Source organism: Alexandromys fortis, unplaced genomic scaffold (assembly GCF_014885135.2).
Source record: "Alexandromys fortis isolate MF-2015 unplaced genomic scaffold, M_Fortis_MF-2015_v1.1 scaffold_52, whole genome shotgun sequence".
Taxonomy (NCBI): domain Eukaryota; kingdom Metazoa; phylum Chordata; class Mammalia; order Rodentia; family Cricetidae; genus Alexandromys; species Alexandromys fortis.
In genome coordinates this window covers 3578155-3603881 of record NW_026067929.1, presented here as the reverse complement: position 1 = coordinate 3603881, position 25727 = coordinate 3578155, and the positions used below count along the sequence as shown (strand labels likewise).

The window sequence follows — 25727 nt, the reverse complement described above, 5'->3', positions numbered from 1 at the left end:
TTTATTGAAATGGAAAGAACAAAAAAGAATAGGAGGTAGCTGGGTGATGTGTCAGATTCCATGAAGTCAGCAGGACCTTGGTTTTAGAGCACAACACTAAATTCAGCAACACAACAGAACTAAACAAAATCTTGTGGGGCTGGAATATGGAGAACACATTCTGCTGTTGCAGGGTTACCATCGGGGAGTTTTGATCTCTTCTGATTTGTTGTTGTTTCTGTGCCAGATGAGGAATTCAAAGGAAAACATCTCAACTGCAACATGTAGTAGCATCAGGGGAAAACACCAAACCACAGGGGAGAATTCACAGGAAAAGAAGGGTTTTTATTAGGGTTGAGGAAACACAAACACAGCAGGGCAGAAGGAGGGAACCTCTGCTGAGCTGAGGCACCTTAGGAGCCTGAGTCCTGTCTCTGCAGGCAGGGCTTTGGAAGGTTTTTGAGGAATCTTCCTCTCCATGGTTGAGTTGATGAGTATGGTGACGGTGATGGTAGATCCGCAACTTGGGGTGAAGCAGTCTTCATCCTTGAACTTTTGTGTTCTCGTTTCTCTTTTGTACCCTGATTACCCTCCTCCACCAAAGAGACTGGAACAGAGAAGTAACTGCTCAGTGTACGAAGGTGCTCAATTTTCCATGTCTGATGAAACGAGTAGATGACCTCAGCAATGGAACTCCACTATCAGTTTATAGAGAGAAATCTTTCGTCATAGCATCAACCTAGGATGTTTCGAGAATTTCCATGGGATCCATTTGGAAAAAAAGTGAATTGACTGTTACCCAGTCCCTTCAATTTAATCATTTCCTTGTGCAACGGATGGTCAATTGAGATCTCATATGGCTCATGATTAGGAATCCTCAATAGGAATCCTTCACAGTTCTAGGAAGTTATCACTGTACTAGGTTTCCACAACCTAAACCAAAATGCTCCTCAATTCCAGCTCTCTCTCTCTCTCTACCCCTCACACCTAACCCCTCTTGTTTTGGTCCCCACCAGTCTTGAGTCCATCTGGAAAATCTTTTTTATGTCCCCTTCCCAGAAAGTTTAATACATCCCCACAGACAATTCCTGTCTACATCTATAGGTTGAAGCTTTATTATCATTTATTTAATGGATAACATGCACTCATAAGTGAATACATACCATATTTGTCTTCTATAGGTTTTTCTCTCAGGATGCTTCTTTTCTAGTTCCATTCATATGCCTACAATCTGCATGATGTCATTTTAAAAATAGCTGGGTAATGGGTAATTCTCTGTGTGTAAATGTACATGTAGATGGTTTTGTCTGTCCTGCCAGACAGCTCACAAATAAATGACAGAGATTCTTATTAATTATAAAACTAGAGCCAATAGCTTAGGTTTGCTGCTAATTAGGTTTGCTGCTAATTAGGTTTGCTGCTAACTAGCTCTTACAACTTACATTAACCTATTTTTATCAAGCTATTTTTGACTGGTAGCTTTATAACCTTTATTCTGTACTGCCCATGCTACTTCCTCCCTGTCTGACAACTCTCCTCTTCTCCTTCCCAGCATCCTATACCTGAAAAACCCTGCCTAGTTATTGCCCATTCCACTTTTTATTAAACCAATCAGAATGACACATCTTTACAATATATGAAGAGTATTCCATAATATGGGCCACATTTTGTTGTTTCATTCTACCACTGAAGGACATCTAAGTTATTTCCAATTACTGACAATGATGAATAGAGTGGTGTGGGATGTACTTCTGTATGTGTGTTGTTTTTATTGGTTAATGAATAAAGCTGTTTTGACCAATGGTTAGCAGAATAAAGGAGGGTCTGATTGATTCCAAAGTCTTTATCACATTCACCCTATCTATAGGGTTTCTATCCAGACTATTTTTTGATGTCTCCTAGGGTCTGAAGAAGTATAAAACATTTTATGAAGATTTCAATGGTATAGCAAATTCTACCGCCGGTAGTGTTTAAGTTACCTGCCCACTTGGGTGTGGCCTCTTCTACTATAACTGCTGATGTAAAGCGTGCATTCGCACTCTCTTTTGGCTGCTGGATTCAGTTCCTCTTTCCTGTTCATGCAGAGGATTTTGATCTGTGTGTCTACCTTTAAATAAATAACCCTTTATTATACTAAATTCTGAGCTAGTGTGGGATTTCTTTTTAGCATCTATATTCATTTTAACATTTGTATTATTTTAAAGTTTGAACTACCTTGATTTGAGAAACAGTAGAAACCTTATTAAGGGGTTTTTTTTTTTTTACATTTTTGACACTAATGACATTTGTAGTCCAATATTAAATTAAGCCATCTCTATTAATCTATGTATCACTGTGAGGCTGTAGCTTACTGATAATGTTCTGGTATCTTTCTCCTTTGTTGGCTTCTTGACTTCCCCTTGATGATACATACTCTCTCTTTTTGGATTTTCCAATACAGCTTTAGTAATCAGTCAATAAAAGCAACAAATACACAGGAGGATATGCCACAATGCCCCCCCCCCATTTGTAGGATTTCTATCCAGAATATTCTTTGATATATCTTAGGGTATCCAGAAGTTTAAAACATTTCATGAACATTTGGAAATTTGTATTATTTCACTGCAATTGGAACTACTTTGTCTTGAGAAACACTCGAGAGATTAAAGAGTTTTTTATTTTTAACATTTTGGCAGTAGTGGCATTACTCTTGAGCATGAATTATCATGTGTTTCAAAAGTTCTAAGTAACTGCAAAAGAACTGACACACTCTTCACAGGGTTTCTCTCACAAGTGTATTCTTTGATGTTGTTTAAGATCAAAGACGGCTGAAAGGCCTTGCCATCCTCCACACTCACAATGTCTCTCTCCAGTATGAATAATCTGGGCTAAGAACATGCTATGAGAGTTCTAAATTCTTTGTCACAGACTTTACACTTGTAGGGTTTCTCTCCAGAATGAATTGTTTGATGTTCCTTAAGTTTTCTGGTATAGTTAAATAGTTTTCCACATTCTTCACATTTGTATGGTTTCTTCCATTGTGAGTGAATTTGTGCTGAGTTAGGTATGACATTTTATATAAGGCTTTTTTACATTCTTCAAATTTGTAGGGTTTCTTTCCAGAATGGATTATGAAATGAGCAGAAAGAATCTGTGACATTTTAAAGATCTTGCCACATATTTCATATTTGTAGGGTTTTGCTTCTATATGAATGTCTTGTGTTCTGAAAGTAATGATGTAAAGTGGAAGTCTTTGCCACGTACTTCTCAGTTTTAGGGTTCTTTCCTGTATGAATGCTCATGTACATAGGTAGTCCTGATGAGTAATTGAAGGACATGCCACACATTTAACACATGTATGATTTCTCTCCTATATGACAGCTCTTCTGTACAGAAAGTCACGATGGAACAGAAGCCTTTCTACATAGTTGTATGACTTCTTGCCTGTATGAATTCTCTCAAGTACTTTAAATTAATGTGCGAAACAATCCTACACCAGATTGGATTCAAAGGGGTATTTATTTTAGGGGAAAAACATACAGAACACCGACAGCCAGGAAAGGAGTCTAATCACCGGAGCAAGAGCCGGAAGCAAGAGAGCTAGCAGAGTTAAAGAGAAAGAGACCATGCCCCAGTGGGCTGGTATTTCAGCGGCTATGGCTAAAGGAGCAAAAGGCGTTCGGCAGCACCAAACAATGATGCAGCATGGAACAATGACACACACTTCCCACTTCCAGGGTTCTATCCTGTATGATTTCTCTTGTGTGCTGATGGAGACTTGAAATCCTTGCCACACTTTACAATTTTAATGTCTTTCTCCTGTATGAATGCTCATATATCTAGAACGTTATGACAGATCAGTAAAGGCCTGACGACATACTTCACATTTGAAGGGTTTCTTTTCTATATGAATCCTGTTGTGTACAGAAAGTTGTGATGGAATATAGAAAGCTTTGTCACATGCTTGACACTTGAAGGGGTTCACTCCTGTAAGAATGTTCTAGTGTTCAGACTTGTGATGCAACATAGGAGTCGTTGACACATACCTGACTTGTGAACGGTTTCTCTTATGTATGAGTTTTTTTGTGTGTATAAAATGCTGATGGGCTTTTGAAGGTTTTGCCACATACTTCACATTTGGAGAGTCTCTCTCCTGTATGGAAACTCCTGTGTGCAGAAAGTCCCGATCGACTCTTGTAGGCTTTGTCACATAACTCACACTTGAAGGGTTTCTCTCCTGTATGAACCCTCTTGTGTACAGAAAGTCCTGATCGACTGTTGTAGGCTTTGTCACATACTTGACACTCGTAGGGTTTCTCTCCTGTATGAACCCTCTTGTGCACAGAGAGTCCTGCTCGACTATTGTAGGCTTTGTCACATAACTCACACTTGTAGGGCTTCTCTCCTACATGAATCCACTTATGTGCAGAAAGTCCTGATCGACGACTGTAGGCATTGCCACATACACTACACTTGTAGGGTTTCTCTCCTGTATGAATCCTCTTGTGTACAGACAGTACTGGTTTACTTTTGAAGGCCTTGCCACATACTTCACACTTGAAGGATCTCTCTGATGTATGAATTCTCTTGTGTTCAGAAAGACGTGATGGTAAATAAAATGCCTTCCCACAAACTTCACACTGGTAGGGTTTGACTCCTGTATGAATTCTCTGGTGTTCAGAAATTTGTGATGGAACACAGAAGGCCTTTCCACAAACTTCACACTTGTAGGGTTTCTCGCCCGTGTGATTCCTCTTGTGTAAAGAAAGTTGTGATGAAACATAGAAAGCCTTGCCACATACGCCACACTGGTAGGGTTTCTCTCCTGTATGAATCCTCTTGTGTACAGTAAGTTGTGATGGAAAATAGAAGGCCTTGTCACATACCTCACACTGGTAGGGTTTCACTCCTGTATGGATTTTACTGTGTAGAGAAAGCTTTGATGGAAAACAGAAGGCCTTGCCACATACCTCACACTGGTAGGGTTTCTCTCCTGTATGAATCTTACTGTGTAGAGACAGTTGTGATGGATAATTGAAGGCCTTGCCACATGTGTCACACTTGTAGGGTTTTTCTGCTTTATGAATTCTCATGTGTTCAGAAAGTAGTGATGGAAAACAGAAGGCTTTGTCACATATTTCACACTTGTAGGGTTTCACTTGTATATGAATTCTTTTGTGTAGAGAAAGTCGTGATGGAAAATAGAAGGCCTTCTGGCATACTTCACACTTGTAGGGTTTCTGTCCTGTATGGATAATTTTGTGTTTTGAAAGTAATGATGGAGCACGGAAGCCCTTGCCACACACTTCACAATAGTAGGGCTTCTCTCCTGTATGAATTCTCCTGTGTACACAAAGTAATGATGGAGAACGGAAAGTCTTAGCACATTCTTCACACTTATATGGCTTCTTTCTTAGATTAACTTTCTGGTGGCTAATAGGTTGTGAGTTCCAAGGAGGGGCTTTGCCACATTCTTTGCCAGTAGAGTGTTTGTTTCCTGGTGAGTAAAAGTTGAGAAATGAATGAAACCTGAGCAAAATTCTCTATATTTATGTTTATTTTTAAAAACAGAAACATTGGCTCAGACCTGTATTTTTCAATATTAATAACGTTACATTCAATATTCTAAAGATGTATTCAGTGCATCCTAATTAAAACCACCATGATAGGTTGAAATTACATAAATAGAAGTGAAAGACGAAGACAGGACAACATAGAACACAAAAACAAATGAGTATAAACAATGTCAAACATGTAGGGAAGGCATAGCATCCACCATTAACAAAACAAACTATGATGCTAATTTAAATGAGACACTTAAACACATATAGAAATTTTATGTCCAAATGAACACAAAGTATAAAAGTTGTTTAAGTTGGAAGACACATATATAGTTCATATATATCCTAAATGCTTAATTTTGGGAGGTATAAAAATTCAGTTGAATAAGTAGAAAATTGTGCCTGTCAATATTAAATAATATATTTAAAGGATTGATAACAGGAGGATTTATGCACATCTGGTGAATGAGGATCAGCTGACCAACTTATGAAAAATAAACTCTGTTTACATAGAAATTACAGAGCTTGGTCAGTTACTGTAAACAGAGGCTGATCTAATGGTAGAAGGACAAAGCATAACAGAATCAAGGCTCCAGGAACAACATCCTCTTCTCACAGTAAACTAAAAAAGGAGATCCTTTTTTTTTTTTTTTAAAGTATGCACTATGTCTGAGGTATTCCTACCAGCTGAGGCCTAAGGCACTTGAATGACGCCAAATAGTGCTCAGGATTGTTGATTTTTTTTTTAAATATTTATTTATAATGTATACAATATTCAATCTGTGTGTGTTTGCAGACCAGAAGAGGACAGCAGACCTCGTTACAGATGGTTGTGAGCCACCATGTGGTTGCTGGGAATTGAACTCATGACCTTTGGAAGAGCAGGCAATGCTCTTAACCGCTGAGCCATCCCTCCAGCCCCCAAAAGGAGATCCTTTAAACCGTACATCCATCAGAACATTGTGAGTCAGTGTTGGTGATAGAGCCTGGCTTTCTGCTGGATCTCTGGCCTCTCACCCTGGCCTCTGTCCCCTCATTCCTACACACCTGTTCCCATGGCAGCTGCTGCTTGTCTCTCCATGTCTGAAGGTCCTTGTCCTTGCTCCAGAAATGTGACCAGGTATGGCTTAGAGAAGGTAAAACCTGTTCATGGGAAAAGAGAACATAATTATTAGTGTGTTCTCCTGGGGATCACATGTCCTGTCTAGGACTGTATATATAAGGAATGAGAGGATACAGTCAATGATTATAGAGGATTAGTTCTTCATGAATTTCTAGATGGGGCCATGTTTAAAAGGATTTGTAGGTACTGAGCTTCATGTCCCTCAGTTACTAAGAAAAGTATTAAAATCAAAGGGTGTGGTATTCTTTTTAACACGTGTGCTTCCTACTCATGCCGCTTATTTTATAACATTATCCCCAATATAAAGGATACCTCTCAAAACAAAGGGAAGGTTTTATAAACATGAGAAGAAATAAAATCATTCTAAGGTTTAGGAATACTCTCCTAAATTTCCCTAAAATTTGCCCCATAAATTTCATTGTTGGAAGCACAAGCACCCTTGAGATACTGTAGAAAGAAATCAAGTTTGACGCTGACAATTAAGAGTTCACCATGGAAGTTTCCCTCCCCCAATGTGGTAGAATATTACTTCAATGTGTGTTGATTTTGTTCATCCCCTGGAATATTTGAATAACGATGGAAAGATATGTTACATCTGTTTGACTAAATAAAATTCACCTGTGCTCAGGATGCTGAGTCAGCAATGAGCTGACTGGAAGCAGTAGGAAGGAACCAGGTGGAGAAAAGCTTTTAAGTCCGGGTGTGGAGAAGAATGAGAGCTTTCCCATAGACACAGCAAGGAGAGGAGGTGAGCTATTTGCTATTCTTTCCCTCTGCGGAGAGGAAGTCCACCTCAGCTTCTGAATCTTGAGTTCCTTAGAAGGACAGAGATTTATACAAGTTCCCTTCATAGCCTTGAAAGAGGCGGTGCACGAGGGAACAGAATTCCCTCAGGCTGCAGCTCCTGTGGCACAAGCTCTGCTGGCAGCGCTGGAGCTGCAGTTCCTGATTAGGAGAGTCAGGGCCTAAAGACAGCAACGATTTAAACATAGGACAACCCACCCAGGAACACAAGGTTGCTGAAATTCTCCAACATCACATCCTTGTACAAATTCCACTGATCAGGGTCCAGCAATTCACACTCCTCTGCAGAGAAATCAATGGCCACATCCCTGAATGACAGCATTTCCTGAAATGAAGAAAATGAATAAATACTATGTATTATACTAATTAAAACAGGAAGAAAAACACAAATTACGAGAGGTATCTGTATTCTGGATATAAATCTAAAGGTCACCAAGAGTGAGAAGAGAGCCGGAAGCCCTTCTGACACAGGGAAAAAATATCCTTAAACAAGTCTGCTGCACTGTTGTGATGTTGACAGGATTCATCATTAAGGACACTGAATGACAGGAGATTCTAAAACTCCAAGGGATATTTTAGTCATGAGAACCATAAAATCAAGAGTGAGTGTATCATGAAAAGAGGACTGTTCAGGCTGGAGAGATGGTTTAGTAGTAAAAAGCACTGACTGCTCTTCCAAAGGACCTGGAGAGGATTCTCAGGAGGCAGGATTCTCATGGCTGCTCACAACTGTCTGTAACTCTAGTTTCAGAGGATCAGACAACGCCTTATAAAAGGACACTATCATTACAACCGTGCATACAACATGAATAAATAAATAATAAAATCTTGAGATACAATAAGCATTGTGTCCTGTGCTAGGATCATGATACAGCAAACATAACAAAGATTGCTAACATTACAGAGCCATGGTGATGGAGAGGGTACTGCTCAGCCCATATGCAACCACAAACGGTATATACAATGAGGGTGCAGATCAGATCCAGCAATTCTGGGCTGATGTTTGTCTTCCTGGGCATGCACAGAGTAATACAAATGTCTGCACCAAGGGACTTGAATTTCTGCCACCAAGAGGCGGGAAACTAAATGAACAAATTGTAGACAAAATGGAATTACAAATATTTTTAACAAATTTCTAATTAGGCAATTTAGCAATAAGTTTAGTCACCGTGGGGACTTAAAATGACTCAACTTTTTCAGGTGCCCTGACGAAAGGACAAAGGGAATGATGCAGAAGGCACAGCTTGAAGGAAATGACTGATGTTTATCCACTAGGAAGCCTGGAGTGGATGTGGCCTTACACAGTGGAGATCTTCTCCTCGTCTTGGATCCATCACCTGAATCTCGACACCACCCCAAACCCAAGGCATTGTCCAGACCCTAATTCTGAGCTTTGTCTCTCAATGAATAAAGTCAATCCTTATGAAAGTGGTCCCATGTAATTTGCATTCTCAGTGAATAAAACCTAAACTTATGTTTACTACAAATCAGTCCTCCTTATACCTTTATTCTGATCTCTGTTCCTCTGTAAATAAGAAGCCACTTTTAGGGTAAAGGTCACAGGTGTCTCGCCAAAGTGATGTCCTTTGCAAAGGAGTTCCAGTGTAGATGTGGTTAAAGCTTTGCTGTCACGATGTTGAGATGGAGTCCATTTCCCAAAGTTTAATTGTGTTTTAATTTGTAAGGAAAATAAATTGCTTGGTCAAACTCAAGAAATTTTGAACCAGTACTAGCTAAAGTGGTATTGGCCCGAGTCTCATTCTTAACTTCATGTGGATACTTTCCGTACCAGCAATAAAGCTTGGAGGAACAAACACAGTGTGGGACTTGGTCCTAGGAGAAGTTAAGGAAGTTTTTCTTTAAGTAGAAATTCGGGCAAACTGACAAAACTCACTTAAATGGTCCATAATCTTTAATGAGAGATTGGAAGAAATACAGGTTCTTCTCAGGACCTTGTGACAGTGTTTATACACTTAGTGAAATATTATCCTGATCCAGACAGTGAAATATTCAGAGCAATACCTCTTCTACTTTAATCCCATAAGAACTAATATAACAAGACCCCATGAAGGAGGATAGAAAAATACTTCTCAATCATTTTTGTAAACAAGAAGAATGAGAATCAAAGAAAACAAGAGAAAACATACAAACATATACATGTATACAAAATAAACAAGCAAACAAAAAATAACATTTTTCCCTTGCTGGAAACATCTTGGGAGGTCACAGCAAGGCTCAATATATCAACTAGTTGCTTGGCTACCAGGCCAGCCATGTTTGTTTAGTCTTCCTAAGCAATTTGATTGAAAGTCAAAGTCCCCTGGCCACATGGCCTTTTCTCCTACTGGGATAGAGAGAGTGGCCTTTGTAACACCCCAGTTCCTAGAAAGGTTTCGCAGGGCATTGCAAGTACACCATAGGCCAACATGGCTGCCCCATTGTTTAGATTTTATGGTTGCTTTTATCTTCTGATTCTATTTTATTTTATTTTTCCTGAATAGTGGCAATAATTCAGTATACATTAATATTCCATTCATGGGGTTAGATTGAAATGGGGAAAAATTAAAAGCTCTAGTAGCAAAACATTAAATTAGGACATAAAAGACTTAAGCTGACACTGTTTAAATTCCCTGAGCTACCAGTCCTGCACTATATAAATAATATTCTCTTCTCATACTCATCTGGCAAATCTATATTCACATGAGTGCTTAACTTTCACAGCAAATAAACTAAAATGGCAAAATTTATAATATTCTGAAATTTCAAACAGGTAAATGCTAATCTATCACTACCAATGACTTTGGCTCTGCTCTTTAAGTCGCTTTCTGAAAACTTGGCTACTAAAAACCATAACAGCTGAAAGAAAGCAGGTTATTAGCTTCTGAAGTAATGCTGTTGGATAGTTTATAGATTCAGTCCCTTATTGGTAAAGAACCTCAGTGATTATCACACCACAGAGAAAATGCAGGATGGATATTTATTCTGTACTAATAATTGCCAGGTTGCAGTGTCATCTGACTCAGGATCTATAATCACTGTGTGGTATGAGCAGGCATGGCCCCCATGGATTCTTGTGTTTGAATGCTTGGCCCATGGGAAGTGGCACTATTAAGAGGTGTGGCATTGCTAGTGTGTCACTGTGGAGTCAGGCTTTCAGGTCTCATACATGCTCAAGCATACATGGCTGCCTAAGGGTCAAGATGTAGAATTCTCAGGTCCTTCTCCAGCACCATGTCTGTCTGCATGCCACCTACCATGATGATAATGGATCAAAACTTCTGAACCATAAGCTCATCCCAAATAAATATCTTCCTTTGTAAGAATTATCATGGTCATGGGGTCTATTCACAGCAACAGAAACTGTAACTAAGGTAATCACTATCCAAAAGATATTATCTAAGATTTAAAAAAAAAAATACTCCATAGGTTTTGCTTAAAATTACATCTAAAAATTTTATAATCATCATGTTTAATGCTTCTTTATATGGCTTTCTGAAAAAACAAGGGGGCCTAAATTTTATATACAGATTGTACATATCCCACAGAAAATATTTTACCCACTCCTAGGTTGTACAGCTCAACAATCAAAAGTTGCCATTATCAATCAACCTTGATAAGTATTTTCCAATATTCACTATTTTTACTAACCTCATGTATAAATTAGCACATAAAGCTTAGAAATCTCTCTCTCTTCTCTATAAATTCTTAATCTCAGGATTAATAAATTCATTGGTATGGTGAAAAAAATAACAAATTTAGCTTGATGCTTGTAAAAATATGCTGATAGTTAAACCAATTAATAAGAAATTTTCATTTACTACAGTATACTACAAATATGATTCAACTCTTGTTCAGGAATATAGGACTATAACAAAACACTGCAAAAAATAAGAAGTTTTTAAATAGTAGCGACGTGGTTTACTTCCATCTGGACTGATAACCTCATCAGGATGAAAGCAACCATGTGTTCAGAAGTCATCTTTAGAAAAATTGAAGAACACACACCATTGACTTCACCATCATTTGGATTGAGATGACTATGATGTATAAAACCAACTACGCAGCACCTATAAAACTTCCTAGTACAACTGTCCCCTTTATGTTTTATTGTAATTTTTTATAAACCAAACTGTCAACAGCAGGTCTCTAATGTATTTTAGATTAGAATGGATTGTATATACCAATAAATTCCTAAGATTATACTGATTATTCAAGTTGACAAAAAGCTGACTGAGAGATGTATGTCAACAGTTTAGGTCTTTGTTAAGTATAAGTTTAAACACTTATTTCTTTGTTAACACTAGACTTCTAAAATTTTTAAAATAAAAAAAAAACAAGGTATGTTTTATAAGTGAGGCCTAAATTCCTAAGGTCTACTCAGACTAGCAGAAACCAACTTAAAAATATATGACTAGTATTTTAGTCTTTACAAACTAGAATTACATTTTAAAGTTTTACTTCACTGCTAAGAGATCGTCAATTCAAAATTTTAAGGCCCAAGCTTAACAGGGATAAAACTGTAAAATCCTCATTTTATAGAAGCTACTAACTTATTATAAATTGTGAAAGATAATTAAAACACACAAGTTAATGGTCAGTCACCTTAGAGATGATTCAATTCTTCCATGTGCTCAGAAGTATGTAGTTAAACTTAGCAAAAATGTAATTCATTTATGAGAACAAGTTTTAGTCTTCCATACATGTTTTCAAATAGAGAAGTAAATACAAAGAAAGTTTGTGTAAATTCAGGCACACTTAATAGATGGTCCTCAAAATCCTTAGCAATCCATTGAATATGACATTTAAAACATTTATTAATTGATACAGAGGCCATCTGGATTATACTTCCTGCTCTAACTTTTCCTTCTCCGATCTTTGATGTTGAAGGAAAACTGTAGAGTTATCCACTTAACAGCAACATCAAAAAAATAAATGAATAAATACCATGTCTCTTTATTTTGGATTTTTGAGACAGGGTTTCTCCGTAGCTTTGGAGCATGTCCTGGAACTAGCTCTTGTGGACCAGACTGGCCATGAACTCAGAGATCTACTTACCTCTGCCTCTCAAGTGCTATGATTAAAGGTGTGCACCACTGTAGTCTTGCTAATACTGATGTTCTTTCCTGGCACAAAAATTTAAAATAACAAAGTAATCAGATTTGAGATAGAAATGAAAAAAACTAATAAGGAGTAAAAGGAATTTATAAAAAATTAAAAGTATTTCCTCTGGGCAATATGATGCTAAAGAAATGCAAAGATAATGGCATGTTCTCGAAATTTCCTTAGAGGCCAAAAAGGTTGAACAGAAATTACAAGTTTGGAAGTTAAAATTTCTTCAGATTTTCACCTCTAGTTATTTTTGATACAGCCTGAGAATCTGTTCCATCAGACAATCTTCAGGATGCAGTAAACACAAACGCCTGCCCGCTAGTTTTTCCTCCACGGAACAGTTATGCATTGAGATTGTTCACATTTTTTTATCATTTACAATAGCAGCTGGACATATATACTTTAATGTTCACTTTAAAAAATATTTTCTGCTTCAGAATTTTCTATTTTTCTCACAATTTCTATGTATCCTGTTATCTAATAGGAGAGAATACCTGAGCTTCAAATTTAAATTGTCCTAACTATTAAAGACTTATAAGTGATCAGACTCTGGCAAGGGAGGAGATTAAAGGGGGCTCACAAACACCTACCCTCTAAGAAAGGAATCATTTTCTACAGTATAAAGGCATTATTTTATTCCAAGCTTCTAGTGCACAACTAGTAATAAAGAGACGTTAGCTTGATGTCTGAAACTATGTCTGTCTATGTACTGAACCTTCTCTGTGGTGAGTTTTGCAGGGATCTGTGATAAAATTCACTATGGTCATGTATAGCATCTCTCCCTGACTAGTCAGCTATAGAACACAGTACATAGGTTTGGGAGCTCCAGTAAAATAATCGTCGTGTCCTATCTGGAATTTGACTTTGTCAAATAACACTAAGCATGCCCTTCCTAGGTCTCTCATTATAACCAAATGCTAATACCGCGCAGTAGTAGGGACCAGAAACTCCCCTTTCTTCTCTAGACCAATGAGAATCCTGACTACAGCCACTGAGAGTCAGCTGGTAGCAGCAGGCTTCCCAGGGCGAGCTGGAAAGTGAGCTCCCGGCACAGCCTCGGGGGCCGCAGCCGACCCTCCCGGTCCGGGAGCGAGATCCCGGGCGGACTGGAGCAGCAGGAGACCCAGCACCGACCCCATCGCCCTCTCCCTGGCGCGGACCTAAATCCTGACTGGATGGCGCAGCCTAGGTAGGAACAGCAAATCCAAAGCTTCTTCCTGCTTCCCATGGGCCCCGTGTCCACTCCTTGGAAGGACCTACCGGCTCCCTCTGCACGATCCCTCAGACCTGCTGGGCTGCCCTGCACCCCGAACCAACCTGCGCTCAGAGATGCAACCCCAGCAGGGTAGTAAAACACTGGAGTCCAAATTGGAGGGGGAAGCGCGGGGGGTGGAAGGAAATCAGAAGGCGACAGTGCGAGCCTTGCTCGTGACGTCATAATGACTGAAACTACATTTCCCATAAGTCCGCGGACTAGAGCTGGCGGGTAGCATGTGGCCTTTGGAAAGAATCGCCACAAGCAAGGATGCTAAAGGGTGACTCCCTGGTAGTCAGGCTGCTTTTAAAATCCTCAGTGAATGGAGGCCTCGCAGCAATGTTTATTACATTTACTAGTCATTTTTTTGTTACTTTACTGTAATTTAACACACAGGTCTGATTGTTTTAGAAATTTACTCCAGAGAAAAACATTCATTTTGAGATAATTATAAGAAATTCACTCGGGAAAGTCACTGCCAAGTCTTTGAAATGAAATATGAGTAGAGGTCTGGTGGCCATGGTGTCTGCCTCTCATGAGAAGAGGCCCAGGGATCAGGGCTCCAAGGCCACCTGATCTCCAGGGTGAGTTCAAAGCAAGCCTGGGCAACTTAAGAAATGCATGTGTATTCCAGGAGGTGGTGGTGTTTACACTGTTCAAGGCCTGCCTGGTCTACAGCTCGAGTTCTTGAAACACAAGGAATACACAGAGAAACCCGGTGCGTGTGTACGTGTGTGTGCGCGTGTGCGAGCATGTATGGGGGGGAGAAGGCAGAAAGGAAGAGAGAGAGAGAGGAAAGAAGGCAGAAATAAAGATCAAAGAAAGAATTAAAAAAGAAAGAAGCAAGAGAAAGGAAGAAAGAAAGAAAGAAGAAAGAAAGAAAGAAAGAAAGAAAGAAAGAAAGAAAGAAAGAAAGAAAGAAAGAAAAAAGAAAGAAAGAAAGTCAGTCTTGTAATGAAATAAAAGAACAAAAATGAATGGGAGGTAGCTGGTGATGGTGCAGGTTCCTTAAAGCCAGGAGGTCCTGGGTGTGGCACACAGCACTAAAAAGAGCAACACAACAAAATGAAAGAAAGGCTTGTGGAGGCTGGTGAGTGGAAAGAGCATTCTTCTGCTGCAGTGTCTGGTGGGGAGGGGGGTTCTTGATTCCTTGTTTTTCTGGCAGATGAAGAGTTAAAAGGGAAAATATCCCAACTGCAACATGTAACTTAATGGGAAAATATCAACCAGGGCAGGGAGAATCCACAGGAAAAGAAGGGTTTGCTTAGGGCTGAGGAAACACAAACACAGCAGGCTAGGCACAGAGAGGAATCCTCTGCTGAGCTGAGGCACCATAGGAGCCTGACTCCTGTCTCCCCAGGCAGGGCTTTGGAATGCTTTTGAGGAAACTTCCTCCCTGAGGCTGAGTTGATGAGCTTGGTGAAGGTGGTAGTAGGGCCACAACTTTGGGGTAAACATGTCTTCATCCTTTAACGTGTGGGGCTTGACCATCAGCAGGAGGGTACTGCTGGCAGAGGAATAGCCAGCCAGTCTGCTGTTTGAAGCCACCAGGCTTTTGTCTCTTTTCTTTCTCTATGGTATTTATTTGCTTCCTCTTGAAGGACCTTATCATGTGCATAAAGTTTATTTTAAGGTCTTTTATTTGTGCCTCAACTCTATTCAGGGCCTGTTATGGTAGGGTTGCTGCTATAGTGGAGACATTGTCCTGGCTTTTGTTCATTGTGTTTTTGAATTCGCATCTGGGCATCTGGCATTGAGAAGATTGTAATTCTTGGTTCTGACATTGTCTTGTTTTAAGTGAGTACATGCTTTGTTTCTTGCTTTCTGTTTTCTCTCTGGCTCTTAAGGGATTGGCAAATAGGAAGAGTGCCTTTGGTCCTGATAGTTATGGGAACTCGGGGTTCAAAGTAAAATGTGGTTTTGTGCATTGGGACCTGAGACTTAGACACCAGGAAGGGTTGGTAGTGGAGGAGAATCATCAGAAGAGGGAGAAATGCAGGGTGTTTCCCAGGATCTTCATAGTCAGGTTCCAGAGTGTGTGCTAAGACAAGGCTGGGAGATTGTTCTTGGAGGGATGGAGGGAGAAGGAGCAACTGCAGTTGGCCTATCTCCCAAATCAGAGTGAACTGGTTCCCAGGGAGTGCCTGCTGGAGTTGTGGAGGAATGGGAAAGAAAGTCTGAAGGGAGAGAGCTTAGGAGGGGAAGAACTGGGCACTCCTCTAGAACTGAGGTGGTGGATGGGCTACAGCAAGTGTTCTGATGCAGAGCTGGGGGGGATAATGGAGGAGAGGGCTGGAAGCCTTGAAGGGAGAGGTGAAGATGTGCAGTTAGTCCACCTGCTTCGCTGGCTGTAGTGCCATGTGGGTTCCCAAAAGTGCCTGCTGGAGTTGGGGAGTAGGGTAAGGCAGTGAGTATGGTGAGACATGGGTCAGGAGGTCATATCTGTGTAATCCACTGGAGATGGGGGCAGCGAAGAATGGGACACCTCCGCAGATGGTCTTCTACAGAGCTAGAGAAGAAACTGGGCTATTGGGTATGAGGAGCTAAAATAGAGGGGGAATCCGTGAGTATATTTGGTTTATAAATAAAGCCTGCCTATAGATCAGAGGGCAGACCTAGGCACTAGGTAACCATAGGAAACTGGAAGTGATACGGCAGAGAGAGAAATATAAGGCAGGAGGAGACAGGAAGTCATCCCTGTTCAGCTGAGGAGTTTGCCAAGTGAGAGTTAGCTGTAGTTTGCACTTTCACACTCTGATCTCTCAGCATTTGCCCTGATACCTGGCTCCAGGTTTTATTATTAAAACCAATTAGAAAGCGTACAACAATTGGTACTCAACAGTTCAGCCTAAATTCATGAAATTAACCAAAAGGAATAAAATCTGACAGATGGGTTTTGTAGAATTTAGAGAACTAATATATGTACACCACGCTGTTGATCCCTATTCCAGAAATAAATGGGCAGCTGCTTTAAGTTCAGAAAAGACTAATTTGGTAATCACATTGGCTAGAAGTTATGGCCATCGTTGGTACACCTGTATGAATAAAGACTGGCAAGGCTCCAGCACATGTCTCTAGTGAAATGAAACAGGTTTTTGCTTTTTACAATACAATGCATATTTCCACACATTATTACAGGGCAAGCAGTTACAGAAAGATCAAATCAAACTTGAAGGATATTTTAAATAAAGAGAAAGGGATATCAAACAAAGGCCCCCATAAACAGATTGCATAATGCTTTATTAACTTTGAATTTACTAAATGCTAATAACAAAGGAACAATGTGGAGAAACATAGGATAATATGAAAAACCATGGAATTAAATTAGCTGGTATACTTTAAGGATGTGTTGACCTCAGAATGGACACCAGGACATGTGTTACATTTGGGAAGAGCTTTTCTTTTCTTTTTTTTTTTTCTACAGGAGAAGAAAAGCTATAGTACCTTCACAATTGAACAATAGATACCTCTTAATTAGAAGACATGATAGTTCATCAAAGAACATGGTCATTTCATCTAAACGAATGTATACAATTAACAAAAAGCTGTTCATTGGTTAGATATAACTTGCCAAAAGGGAACTTCTCTAAAATTAAGATGGGAAAGGGTTTGTTTTTGTGTTTTCCGGAATATGAATATATCCACCTAAGTGATCTGAAGACCACTGTGGACTCGAGTAATAATCATCTCAGTGTTCTGCTTCAAAATGGAAGGAAGTTCAAGGCAGATACCACTGATATTCAAATCGTGTCAAGAACTACAATGTGAGGATCAAAAGAGAGAGAGAGGATAATCGATAAGGAGAACAGACCAGAAGAGTACACTCTTCAGTGTGATCCCAGGAGCTCTGCCCCTCCTTTTGGGAGCAGGGCAGAAGCAGAAATCATTTGCTCAGGAACACCAGCTGGTGCCTAAGCCCTCGAGTTTGTAGAAAGACGGGGAGAAGTAGGTTAGATGGCTGTGGTAGATGTGACACAAAATTTATATTTGTCACAAATTAATGGGATAAAGAGTGGACAAGGGATGTGCAGAAAATTCTTCAGAAGGATTCCGAAAGTTCATTGCAAGTGAATGTCAGAGATTTGTAGTTTTTACTTTGTTCGATGGTTTTAAACATCTCCGTGGCCCTGACCCCATGCCCTTCACTGCATGGATTCAACGTGCACGTGCCAACTATCGCTGTCAGCAAATGAGAAAGGGATTACTTATTTCTTTGTATTATTGGGTTTTAAACCAAAACCACCTTCCTTAGAGTCAAGTGTTATAGCCCTTACCTGAAGCTAGTCCACCCTGTCCATACTCACAGGGTGCTCAGATCGCAGGACTGGAACAACCTGATCCCTTGTTGTCCCCTTAAACAAGCCAATTTCCTTCTCCACCAGCAAGCAGTTGGGCAGGAGCCCAGGCATTGTACAAAACACCTTCAGTGGGCTCCAAGAAGTCTTTCGCGCTGACTCATGGGAAATGTAGTCTGGATCAGGATGACAACACAGGAAAGGGCTGTGGATCCAGAACCTCCATGTTCAGTCTTCAAATTTAGCTTCTCCCTAAAGTTAGGTGAGAGTCCTGCTCAGCGCTGGACTTGGATCTCTGACGTGGAGGTTGGTGCAGGGTTCAGCGCCGTCCGACAGATCTGAGGGACTGTGCAAGGTGGCGGGTCCGGCGTGGAGGGAGCTGACTTGGGCTGCTTAGCAGGGAGGCAGGAGAAGCTGACCTGGAGGTGTTGTGCTGAGCTAGGCTGGGCCACTGCACTCGGGAGAGGGCGCCACGCCAAAGCCATGTGCTGTGAGTATCCAGTCTCCTAGGACGCCCCTGCTTTCTGAGCCCGCCCGTGCTTCTGGTGGTTGAGGAGCTGAAGGAAGCTCACTTTCCTGCTTGGGAATATAATTTGTTAAAGATTTTTATATTATCCTTGTCCTTCAGGTATGGCAGATAGTTTTGTTATGCGTAGTAGCTTATGTTGGCTGTCATGGTCTTTTAAGACTAGGAGTGCATTTTTCCAGTCCCTTCTGCATTCCAAATTTTCCTTTGAGAAATCCACTCTTATCGCTAGGGACATGTGTTTTCACTTGCAGCTTTCTGCTACTGAGCCATCTCTCCAGCGTCCGCAGTACTCTTTTGTAGACTCTCCCTCTCAGGATGGTTCTCAGGATCTTCTGCCGTTCACTTTCCTTAATGATGAGTTCTGTGCGACGTCACACCACTGCATCAGACTTATGTTAGGGTATTGCTCGCGTGTGCTCGAAGGGCGTCTAGCTCTCTTCTCACTCTGGGTGACCTTTAGATTTATATACAGAAGTGCATATAACTGTTTTAATTCATATTTTTACTGCTGTTTTAAATAGTTTAATATTTAATAGTCATTCCTTTTCTTTGTTTCAGGAAATGCTGTCTTTCAGGGATGTGGCCATTGATTTCTCTGCAGAGGAGTGGGAATTGCTGGACCCTGGTCAGTGGACTTTGTACAAGGATGTGATGTTGGAGAATTTCAGCAACCTTGTGTTCCTGGGTGGGTTGTCTTTTTTAAAAATTGTTGCTGCCTTTTAAGACATGACTCTTCTAATCAGGACCTGCAGCTCCAGTACCACCAGCAGTGATTATTCCACGAAAGCCTCAACCTGAGGGAATTCTGTTCCCTCATGCACTGCCTCTTTCAATGCCATGAAGGGAATTCATATAAATGTCTACCCTTCTAAAGAACTCAAGATTCCAAGGTTAAAGCAAAAATTTTCTCTTCAGAGAGGCTGAATAGCAAGCAGCTCACCTTCTCTCCTGTCTCGTTTCTACTAAAATGCCCTTTCTTCTCCTAACCCCTACTTACAAACACTCCTCCCCCTGGCCTCCTCCTACCAATTCCAGTCAGGTGGTAGCTGCCTCAGCCTCCTGACTTCAGGTGAATTTTATTTAATCAGATAAATGTAACTCATTTTTGAATCATTAATCAAATCTCCCGGAGCATGAAGAAAAGAAGCACACCTTAAAGTAATATTCTATGACATGGGTGAGGGAACCTTCCACGGTGAACTCTTAATTGTCATCATCAAACTTGATTACTTTCCACAGTATCTCAAGGGAGCTTGTGCGTCCCACAGTGAAACTTGTGGTGCAGATTTTAGGGAAAATTAGGGAGAGTGTTCCTACACCTTAGAATGATTTTATTTCTTCTCGTGTTCATAACAGCTTCCCATCCTTTTTAGAGGTATCCTTTATATTGGGGGTAATGTCATAAAGTAAGGGCATGAGTGGGAAGCACACATGTTACAAAGAATACCACACTCTGCAATTTAAATATTTTTCCTTGTAACTGATAGACACTAAGCTCAGGACCTGTAAATCCTAAATTCCTCCTAAGCATTCTGATTGCTCATCAGGAAACTCATGGAGAACTAATGCTCTACAAGTCTTGTTTGTATCCTTTTATTCTATATACAGTTGTACAGAGGACTTGTGATTTCTAGGAGAACACACTAATAAGCATGTTTCTTTTCCCATGAACAGGACTTGCCTCCTCTAAGCCATACCTGGTCACATTTCTGGAGCAAGGACGAGAACCTTCAGACATGAAGAGACAAGCAGCAGCTGCCATGGAAACAGGTGTGTAGTAATGAGGGGACAGAGGCCAGGGTGAGAGGCCAGAGATCCAGCAGAATGCCAGGCTCTATCATCAGCACTGACTCACAAGGTTCTGATGGGCTTAGGCTTAAAGGATTTTGTTTGTGTTCTGCTGTGAGAAGAGGATGTTTATGATGCATTGATTCTGTCATGCTCTGTCCTTCTCCCATCAGGTCAGCTTATGTTTACAGTAACGGACCAAGTTTTATAATTTCTAGGTGAACATGATTTGTTTTTGTCAGTGGATTTTATTCATAAAATGGGCATACATATTTCTGTTATTTAATACTGTTATTGACAGGATTCTTCTTACACAGCTGAAGTTTAGTACCTTCCAAAACTAAATATCTGCATCTAGGATATTTATAAACTATTAATATGTGTTTTTCAATTTGGACTACATTTATACTTTGTATTCATCTAGACATAAAATTTATATATGCATTTAATGGCTCATTTACAATAGCATCATACTTTTGTTTTCTTAATTGTTGATGTTATGCCTTCCTTACATGTTTCACATTGATTAATATTCATTTCTTTGCATGCTTTTTATTGTTATTGCAAGTTATATAATTTTTTCCTATCAGGATGCTTTTAATTTGGCTGAACAAAATACAGCTATAGAAATTTGAATGTAACATTATTCAAAATGAAAATGCAGGTATGAGTCTATGTTTTTGTTCTTAAAACTGAATATAAATTTAAATAATTTTGCTTATTATTCATTCATTTCCCAACCTTTACTCCCCTTTTACAACCACTCTACAGACAAAGAATTTGGCATAACACTTCTGTGGAACTCACATCCTATTAGATACCAGAAAATTAATTTAAGAGTGAAGCCATATAAGTGTGAAGAATGTGGCAAGGCCTTCCGTATTCCATCGTTACTTTGTGAACACATGAGAATTCACACAGGAGAGAAGCCTGTCAATTGTGACATATGTGGCAAAGCTTTCAGAACTTCATCAGCAGTTTCTGTACACAAGAAAATCCACGCAGAAGAGAAACCCTACAGTTGTGAAGTATGTGGCAAAGCATTCAGAAGTCCATCCGCATTTTCTGTACACAGGAAAATTCATACAGGAGAGAAAGGATACAAGTGTGAGGTATGTGACAAGGCTTTCTATATTCCATCACAACTTTCTGTGCACAAGAGGATTCATACAGAGAAGCCCTACCAGTGTGAAGTCTGTGACAGAGTCTACAGTAGTTCATCGGGGCTTTTTCAACACAAGAAGATTCATATAGGACAGAAACCCTTCAAGTGTGAAGTATGTGGCAAGGACTTCTATTTCCCATCACGACTTTCTCTTCACAAGAGAGTTCATACAGGAGAGAAACCCTACCAGTGTGAGCTGTGTGGCAAGGCCTTCACTTTTCCGTCAGGACTTTCTCTTCACAAGAGGATTCATACATTAGAGCAACCCTACAAATGTGAAGTATGTGGCAAGGCCTTCTATGTTCCATCATTACTTTCTCATCATAGAAGGATTCATACAGGAGAGAAATCCTACAATTGCTAAAGTATGTGGAAAGACCTTCAATTGTCCTTCACAACTTTCTTTACACAAGAGAATTCATACATGAGAGAAACCCTACATGTGTGAGGTATTTGCAAGGTCTTCACTTTTCCACCAGGACTTTCTCTACACAAGAGTATTCATACATTAGAGAAACCCTACCAGTGTGATGTATGTTGCAAGGATTTCTATGTTTCATCAGTACTTTCTCAACATAGACGGATTCATACAGGAGAAAGATCCTACAAATATAAAGAATGTAGAAAAGCCTTAAATTGTCCATTAGCGCTGTCTAAACACAAGAGAACTCATTCAGGAGAGAACCCCTACAAGTGTGAAGTATGTGGCAAATCCTACAGTAGTTCATCAGAATTTTATGCACACAAAAATATTCATACAGGGGGGCTAGAGAGATGGCTCAGTGGTTAAGGGCATTGCCTGCTATTCCAAAGGTCCTGAGTTCAATTCCCAGCAACCACATGGTGGCTCACAACCATCTGGAATGAGGTCTGGTGCCCTCTTCTGGTCTGCAGACATACACACAGACAGAATATTGTATACATAATAAGTAAATAAATATTTAAAAAAATATTCATACAGGAAAAACCCCTAGAAGTATGAAGTATGTGTTGATGTCCCATGCTGTGTCACTACTTAAAAGACATGAGAGAATTTATATAGGCAAGAAACCATACAAGTATGAGGCAAGGCTTCTATGTTCCATCATGACTGTCTATACCCAAGAGCATTTAACTCACATTCAACATTCACACTAAAAAAAGCTTTCTAAGAATATTACAAAGAATTTAATGTTTGTTTGTTTGTTTGTTTTGTTTGTTTGTTTGGTTGGGGTTTTTTTGTTGTTGTTGCCGAGACAGGATTTCTCTGTGGTTTTGGAGCCTGTCCTGGAACTAGCTCTTGTAGACCAGGCTGGTCTCGAACTCACAGAGATCCGCCTGACTCTGCCTCCCAAGTGCTGGGATTAAAGGCGTACGCCACCACCGCCCGGCAAGAATTTAATGTTTTGCATCAACAATGTAACATCAAAATAATCACATTTTGATGTAGAGGAATCCTGTAAAACAAAGGAAACTCAAAACTACACACAAAGAAAATGAGAAAATAATATATACCAGAGAGTATAATAAATACCAATGGTAGGTTTTTTGACACACCTTCATATCAGGATACATTCTTTTTGAGAAGACGTACAGATACAAATAATGTGTAATGCCTTTAAATAAAATTCCATTCTGATCAACTCCCAGTGCATTTATGTTATGTAGAAACCTACTCATGACTTTGGCAGTAATTTTGTTTGACATATTCACTCCATAACCTATTTTTTAAGAGCATGAACAATTTACTGAAGATGAAGATTGTTATAGAATTTTTGATTAGAGTGTCTTTGCTGAGATTGCCATATTTACTGTAAAACCTGTGTGTCCTTGTTAGGTGGTAACTCACTACAAACACCTTTAATCCAAAAGCTTTGTCCTTGAATATTGTAAACAGGGTTAAATAAAGTCACCTAAACATCAAGAAATGGAGCAAGAAAACAGGTCACAGGAAGTGAACGTAGGATTAAACCAAGAGAGTAAGAGGGTGTAAGGAGGGCCGATAGATGCACAGGAGTAGAAGGGAGGGACGTTGGATTTGAGTAGTCTAGTCTGAGATGGCATAGGCCGAGGGGAGTTGTTTTAGGATATCAGCTGAGGAGAAAGGTCAGGTGGGTGCCTTCGATGCCCCCGCCCCCCGAGCTAGCAGACTATGTCATGTTCGGGTGAAGCTGGAAGAGCTGAGGCACGTAAATACTCTGGAGTCAGCAGCAGTGCAGCAGACGGTCCAGATGTCAAAACTGGACCTGTCAGGGTGTGTTTGGCCTTTTGTGTTTTCAGCCGGTCCATCCTTGCTGTGCTGTTTCTTCTGAGTTGAATCAGTTGTTGGTTGCATGCCAGTGTGTGGTAGAAGTAGTCACTTGTTTTTCTGTTGTGGGAGGTCACAGTCACAGCTAAGGAATTGCCTTGAGTCTCATGTGAGTGTAAGGTTGGGAAAAAAAGGAAAGAATGTTACAATTTAAATTTATGAAGCCATAGCCAACATGATGGTTATAGAAGGAAACGTGATTTCCAACAGAGCACAAAACGTTATTTGTACCCCAGTGTACTCACAGTAGAAAGAGGGAATTACCTCTGAAGGTTGTCCTCTGATCTCCATGTTTAGGCCCACACATAATGCATACATACAAATGTACATTAAAAATAAATTTCAAATATGCTTTTAATTTGTGTTTGTGTTTCCTGTAGATAAGGGGTGGAGAATTAATGCTAAGACTCCATTGGAAACTCAGTGAGATATAGAATAATATGTTAGACAACCTCTTTTCATTTCTTTGCAGGGGTTATATTGGTTAATTGAAGTCAGAATGCTGCTGATTCTGTGTATAAACATCTGTTTGATGAGATCCTCCATACTATAAGGAAGAAAACTGCCTGGAAAAGAAAAGTTCTTCTATCCTGTTTGGATGGAACATGATCATCTGTTCCAACAGTTACTGTTGTCTTAGTTTCTCCCCATGTCTGGTGATTTGAATAAGTATTGCCTCGTGTGTTGTCTGAGGTTTCCGTCCCACCAGGTCCCACAACCATTTAGTCCCAAATAAACACACAGAGGTCTACATTTATCATAAACGAATTGGTCCATTAGCTCAGGCTCCTTATTAACTCTTTCTTACATCTTATATTAGCCCATTATTCTTGTCTGTGTTAGCCACATGGCTTGGTAGTTTTTTTTTTTTTTTTTTTTTTTTTGGCAAGGTAGTCACACCTTGTGTCCTCTGCATCTGCAGACTTCCCCAAATTCTCATTGCCGTGCCTCTATTTTCTGCCTCTACTTCCTGCCTGGCTACTGGCCAGTCAGCATTTATTTACAATATAATTGACAATGTACAGACCATTGTTCCACAGCACCAAAGGACTCATATATTTTATTTCTTAGTCATTGGGAAAGATTATCTCTGAAAAGGATTAAGAATTGTGACCTTTAAAATGTACTTGCTCCTCCCAAGACAGAATAACTTCTATACCAGGGCACAACTTCATTATCATGAACAAGGCTCTCATCTTGCAAAAAAAGATTCTTTAGACTCTGCCTTTCCTAAAATGTAAAGACTGAGAAAATAACTTACCTTTTTATTTCAGAGTTTCATAAGTAATTATATTGAAAATATGTCCCCAAATATTCCGTTTCTTCAAAATAATTGCTCATGTTTTCAAATATGTCAGGATGTCAATTTTAAAAAGTACTGTGACCTTATTAAATGAGGTATGTCATGGGGAGCACTATGAGGTGTCAAAAGCCAAATCTAGCCCCCATGTTTCACTCTTCCTCCTACCTAAAGACCCCAATGAAAAACTCCATCACCATGTCCACTTATATGCCTTCAATGCCTCTCGTCAATATGATAATTGGGTAAACTTCTAACAATGTAAGCAAGCTCCAATTAAATGCTTTCTTTAACATAGTTGCCATATCATCAGGTCATTCACAGCAATAGAACACTGATTAAAGCAGAAGCTGATAGCAGAGAGCTTGATATTTCTATGCATGGCCCGACCATGATCTTGTTTGGTGGAATATGGAAGAATTAGGATAGACTTTATAGTAGAAAATTGATTTAAGACTTTTGAACAAGAAGGAGCCATTGTATTAGGCCATGTCTCCAAAACTGAACTAGACTGGGGAGGTGGATAAAGAGCTTGTTGTGCAGGCATGAGGAC

At 39.9% G+C, this 25727-nt stretch overlaps 2 protein-coding genes and 1 pseudogene across 2 annotated transcripts; 2 read left to right on the top strand and 1 right to left on the bottom strand.

The window, feature by feature from the left end:
- Positions 1-3567: 3567 nt before the first annotated feature.
- On the bottom strand, positions 3568-14424 carry LOC126503276 (zinc finger protein 728-like). Its single transcript, XM_050144839.1, has 5 exons — positions 13873-14424; positions 12502-12569; positions 7645-7771; positions 6567-6662; positions 3568-5455 (listed from the first exon to the last, which is right to left on the bottom strand). Exons 3-5 carry the CDS (start codon positions 7766-7768, stop codon positions 4026-4028), a joined length of 1650 nt encoding a protein of 549 aa, XP_050000796.1. The 5' UTR covers positions 7769-7771; positions 12502-12569; positions 13873-14424; the 3' UTR covers positions 3568-4025.
- LOC126503284 (zinc finger protein 728-like) lies at positions 13600-24279 on the top strand. Its single transcript, XM_050144858.1, has 4 exons — positions 13600-13744; positions 19193-19319; positions 20309-20404; positions 21194-24279. Exons 2-4 carry the CDS (start codon positions 19196-19198, stop codon positions 21949-21951), a joined length of 978 nt encoding a protein of 325 aa, XP_050000815.1. The 5' UTR covers positions 13600-13744; positions 19193-19195; the 3' UTR covers positions 21952-24279.
- Positions 13624-25727, top strand: part of LOC126503283 (zinc finger protein 728-like) — a 46841-nt pseudogene continuing 34737 nt past the window's right edge.

Bases quoted from the DNA above. Each gene is read 5' to 3' on its own strand.
- LOC126503276 (XM_050144839.1), bottom strand. From the start codon at position 7,768: ATGCTGTCATTCAGGGATGTGGCCATTGATTTCTCTGCAGAGGAGTGT. The intron at 6,663-7,644 runs GTGGGTTGTCCT...TCCCATGAACAG, and splicing joins CAGCAACCTTGTGTTCCTGG to GTTTTACCTTCTCTAAGCCA. The intron at 5,456-6,566 runs GTGTGTAGGAAT...TTTACTCACCAG, and splicing joins AGCAGCTGCCATGGGAACAG to GAAACAAACACTCTACTGGC.
- LOC126503284 (XM_050144858.1), top strand. From the start codon at position 19,196: ATGCTGTCTTTCAGGGATGTGGCCATTGATTTCTCTGCAGAGGAGTGG. The intron at 19,320-20,308 runs GTGGGTTGTCTT...TCCCATGAACAG, and splicing joins CAGCAACCTTGTGTTCCTGG to GACTTGCCTCCTCTAAGCCA. The intron at 20,405-21,193 runs GTGTGTAGTAAT...ACCACTCTACAG, and splicing joins AGCAGCTGCCATGGAAACAG to ACAAAGAATTTGGCATAACA.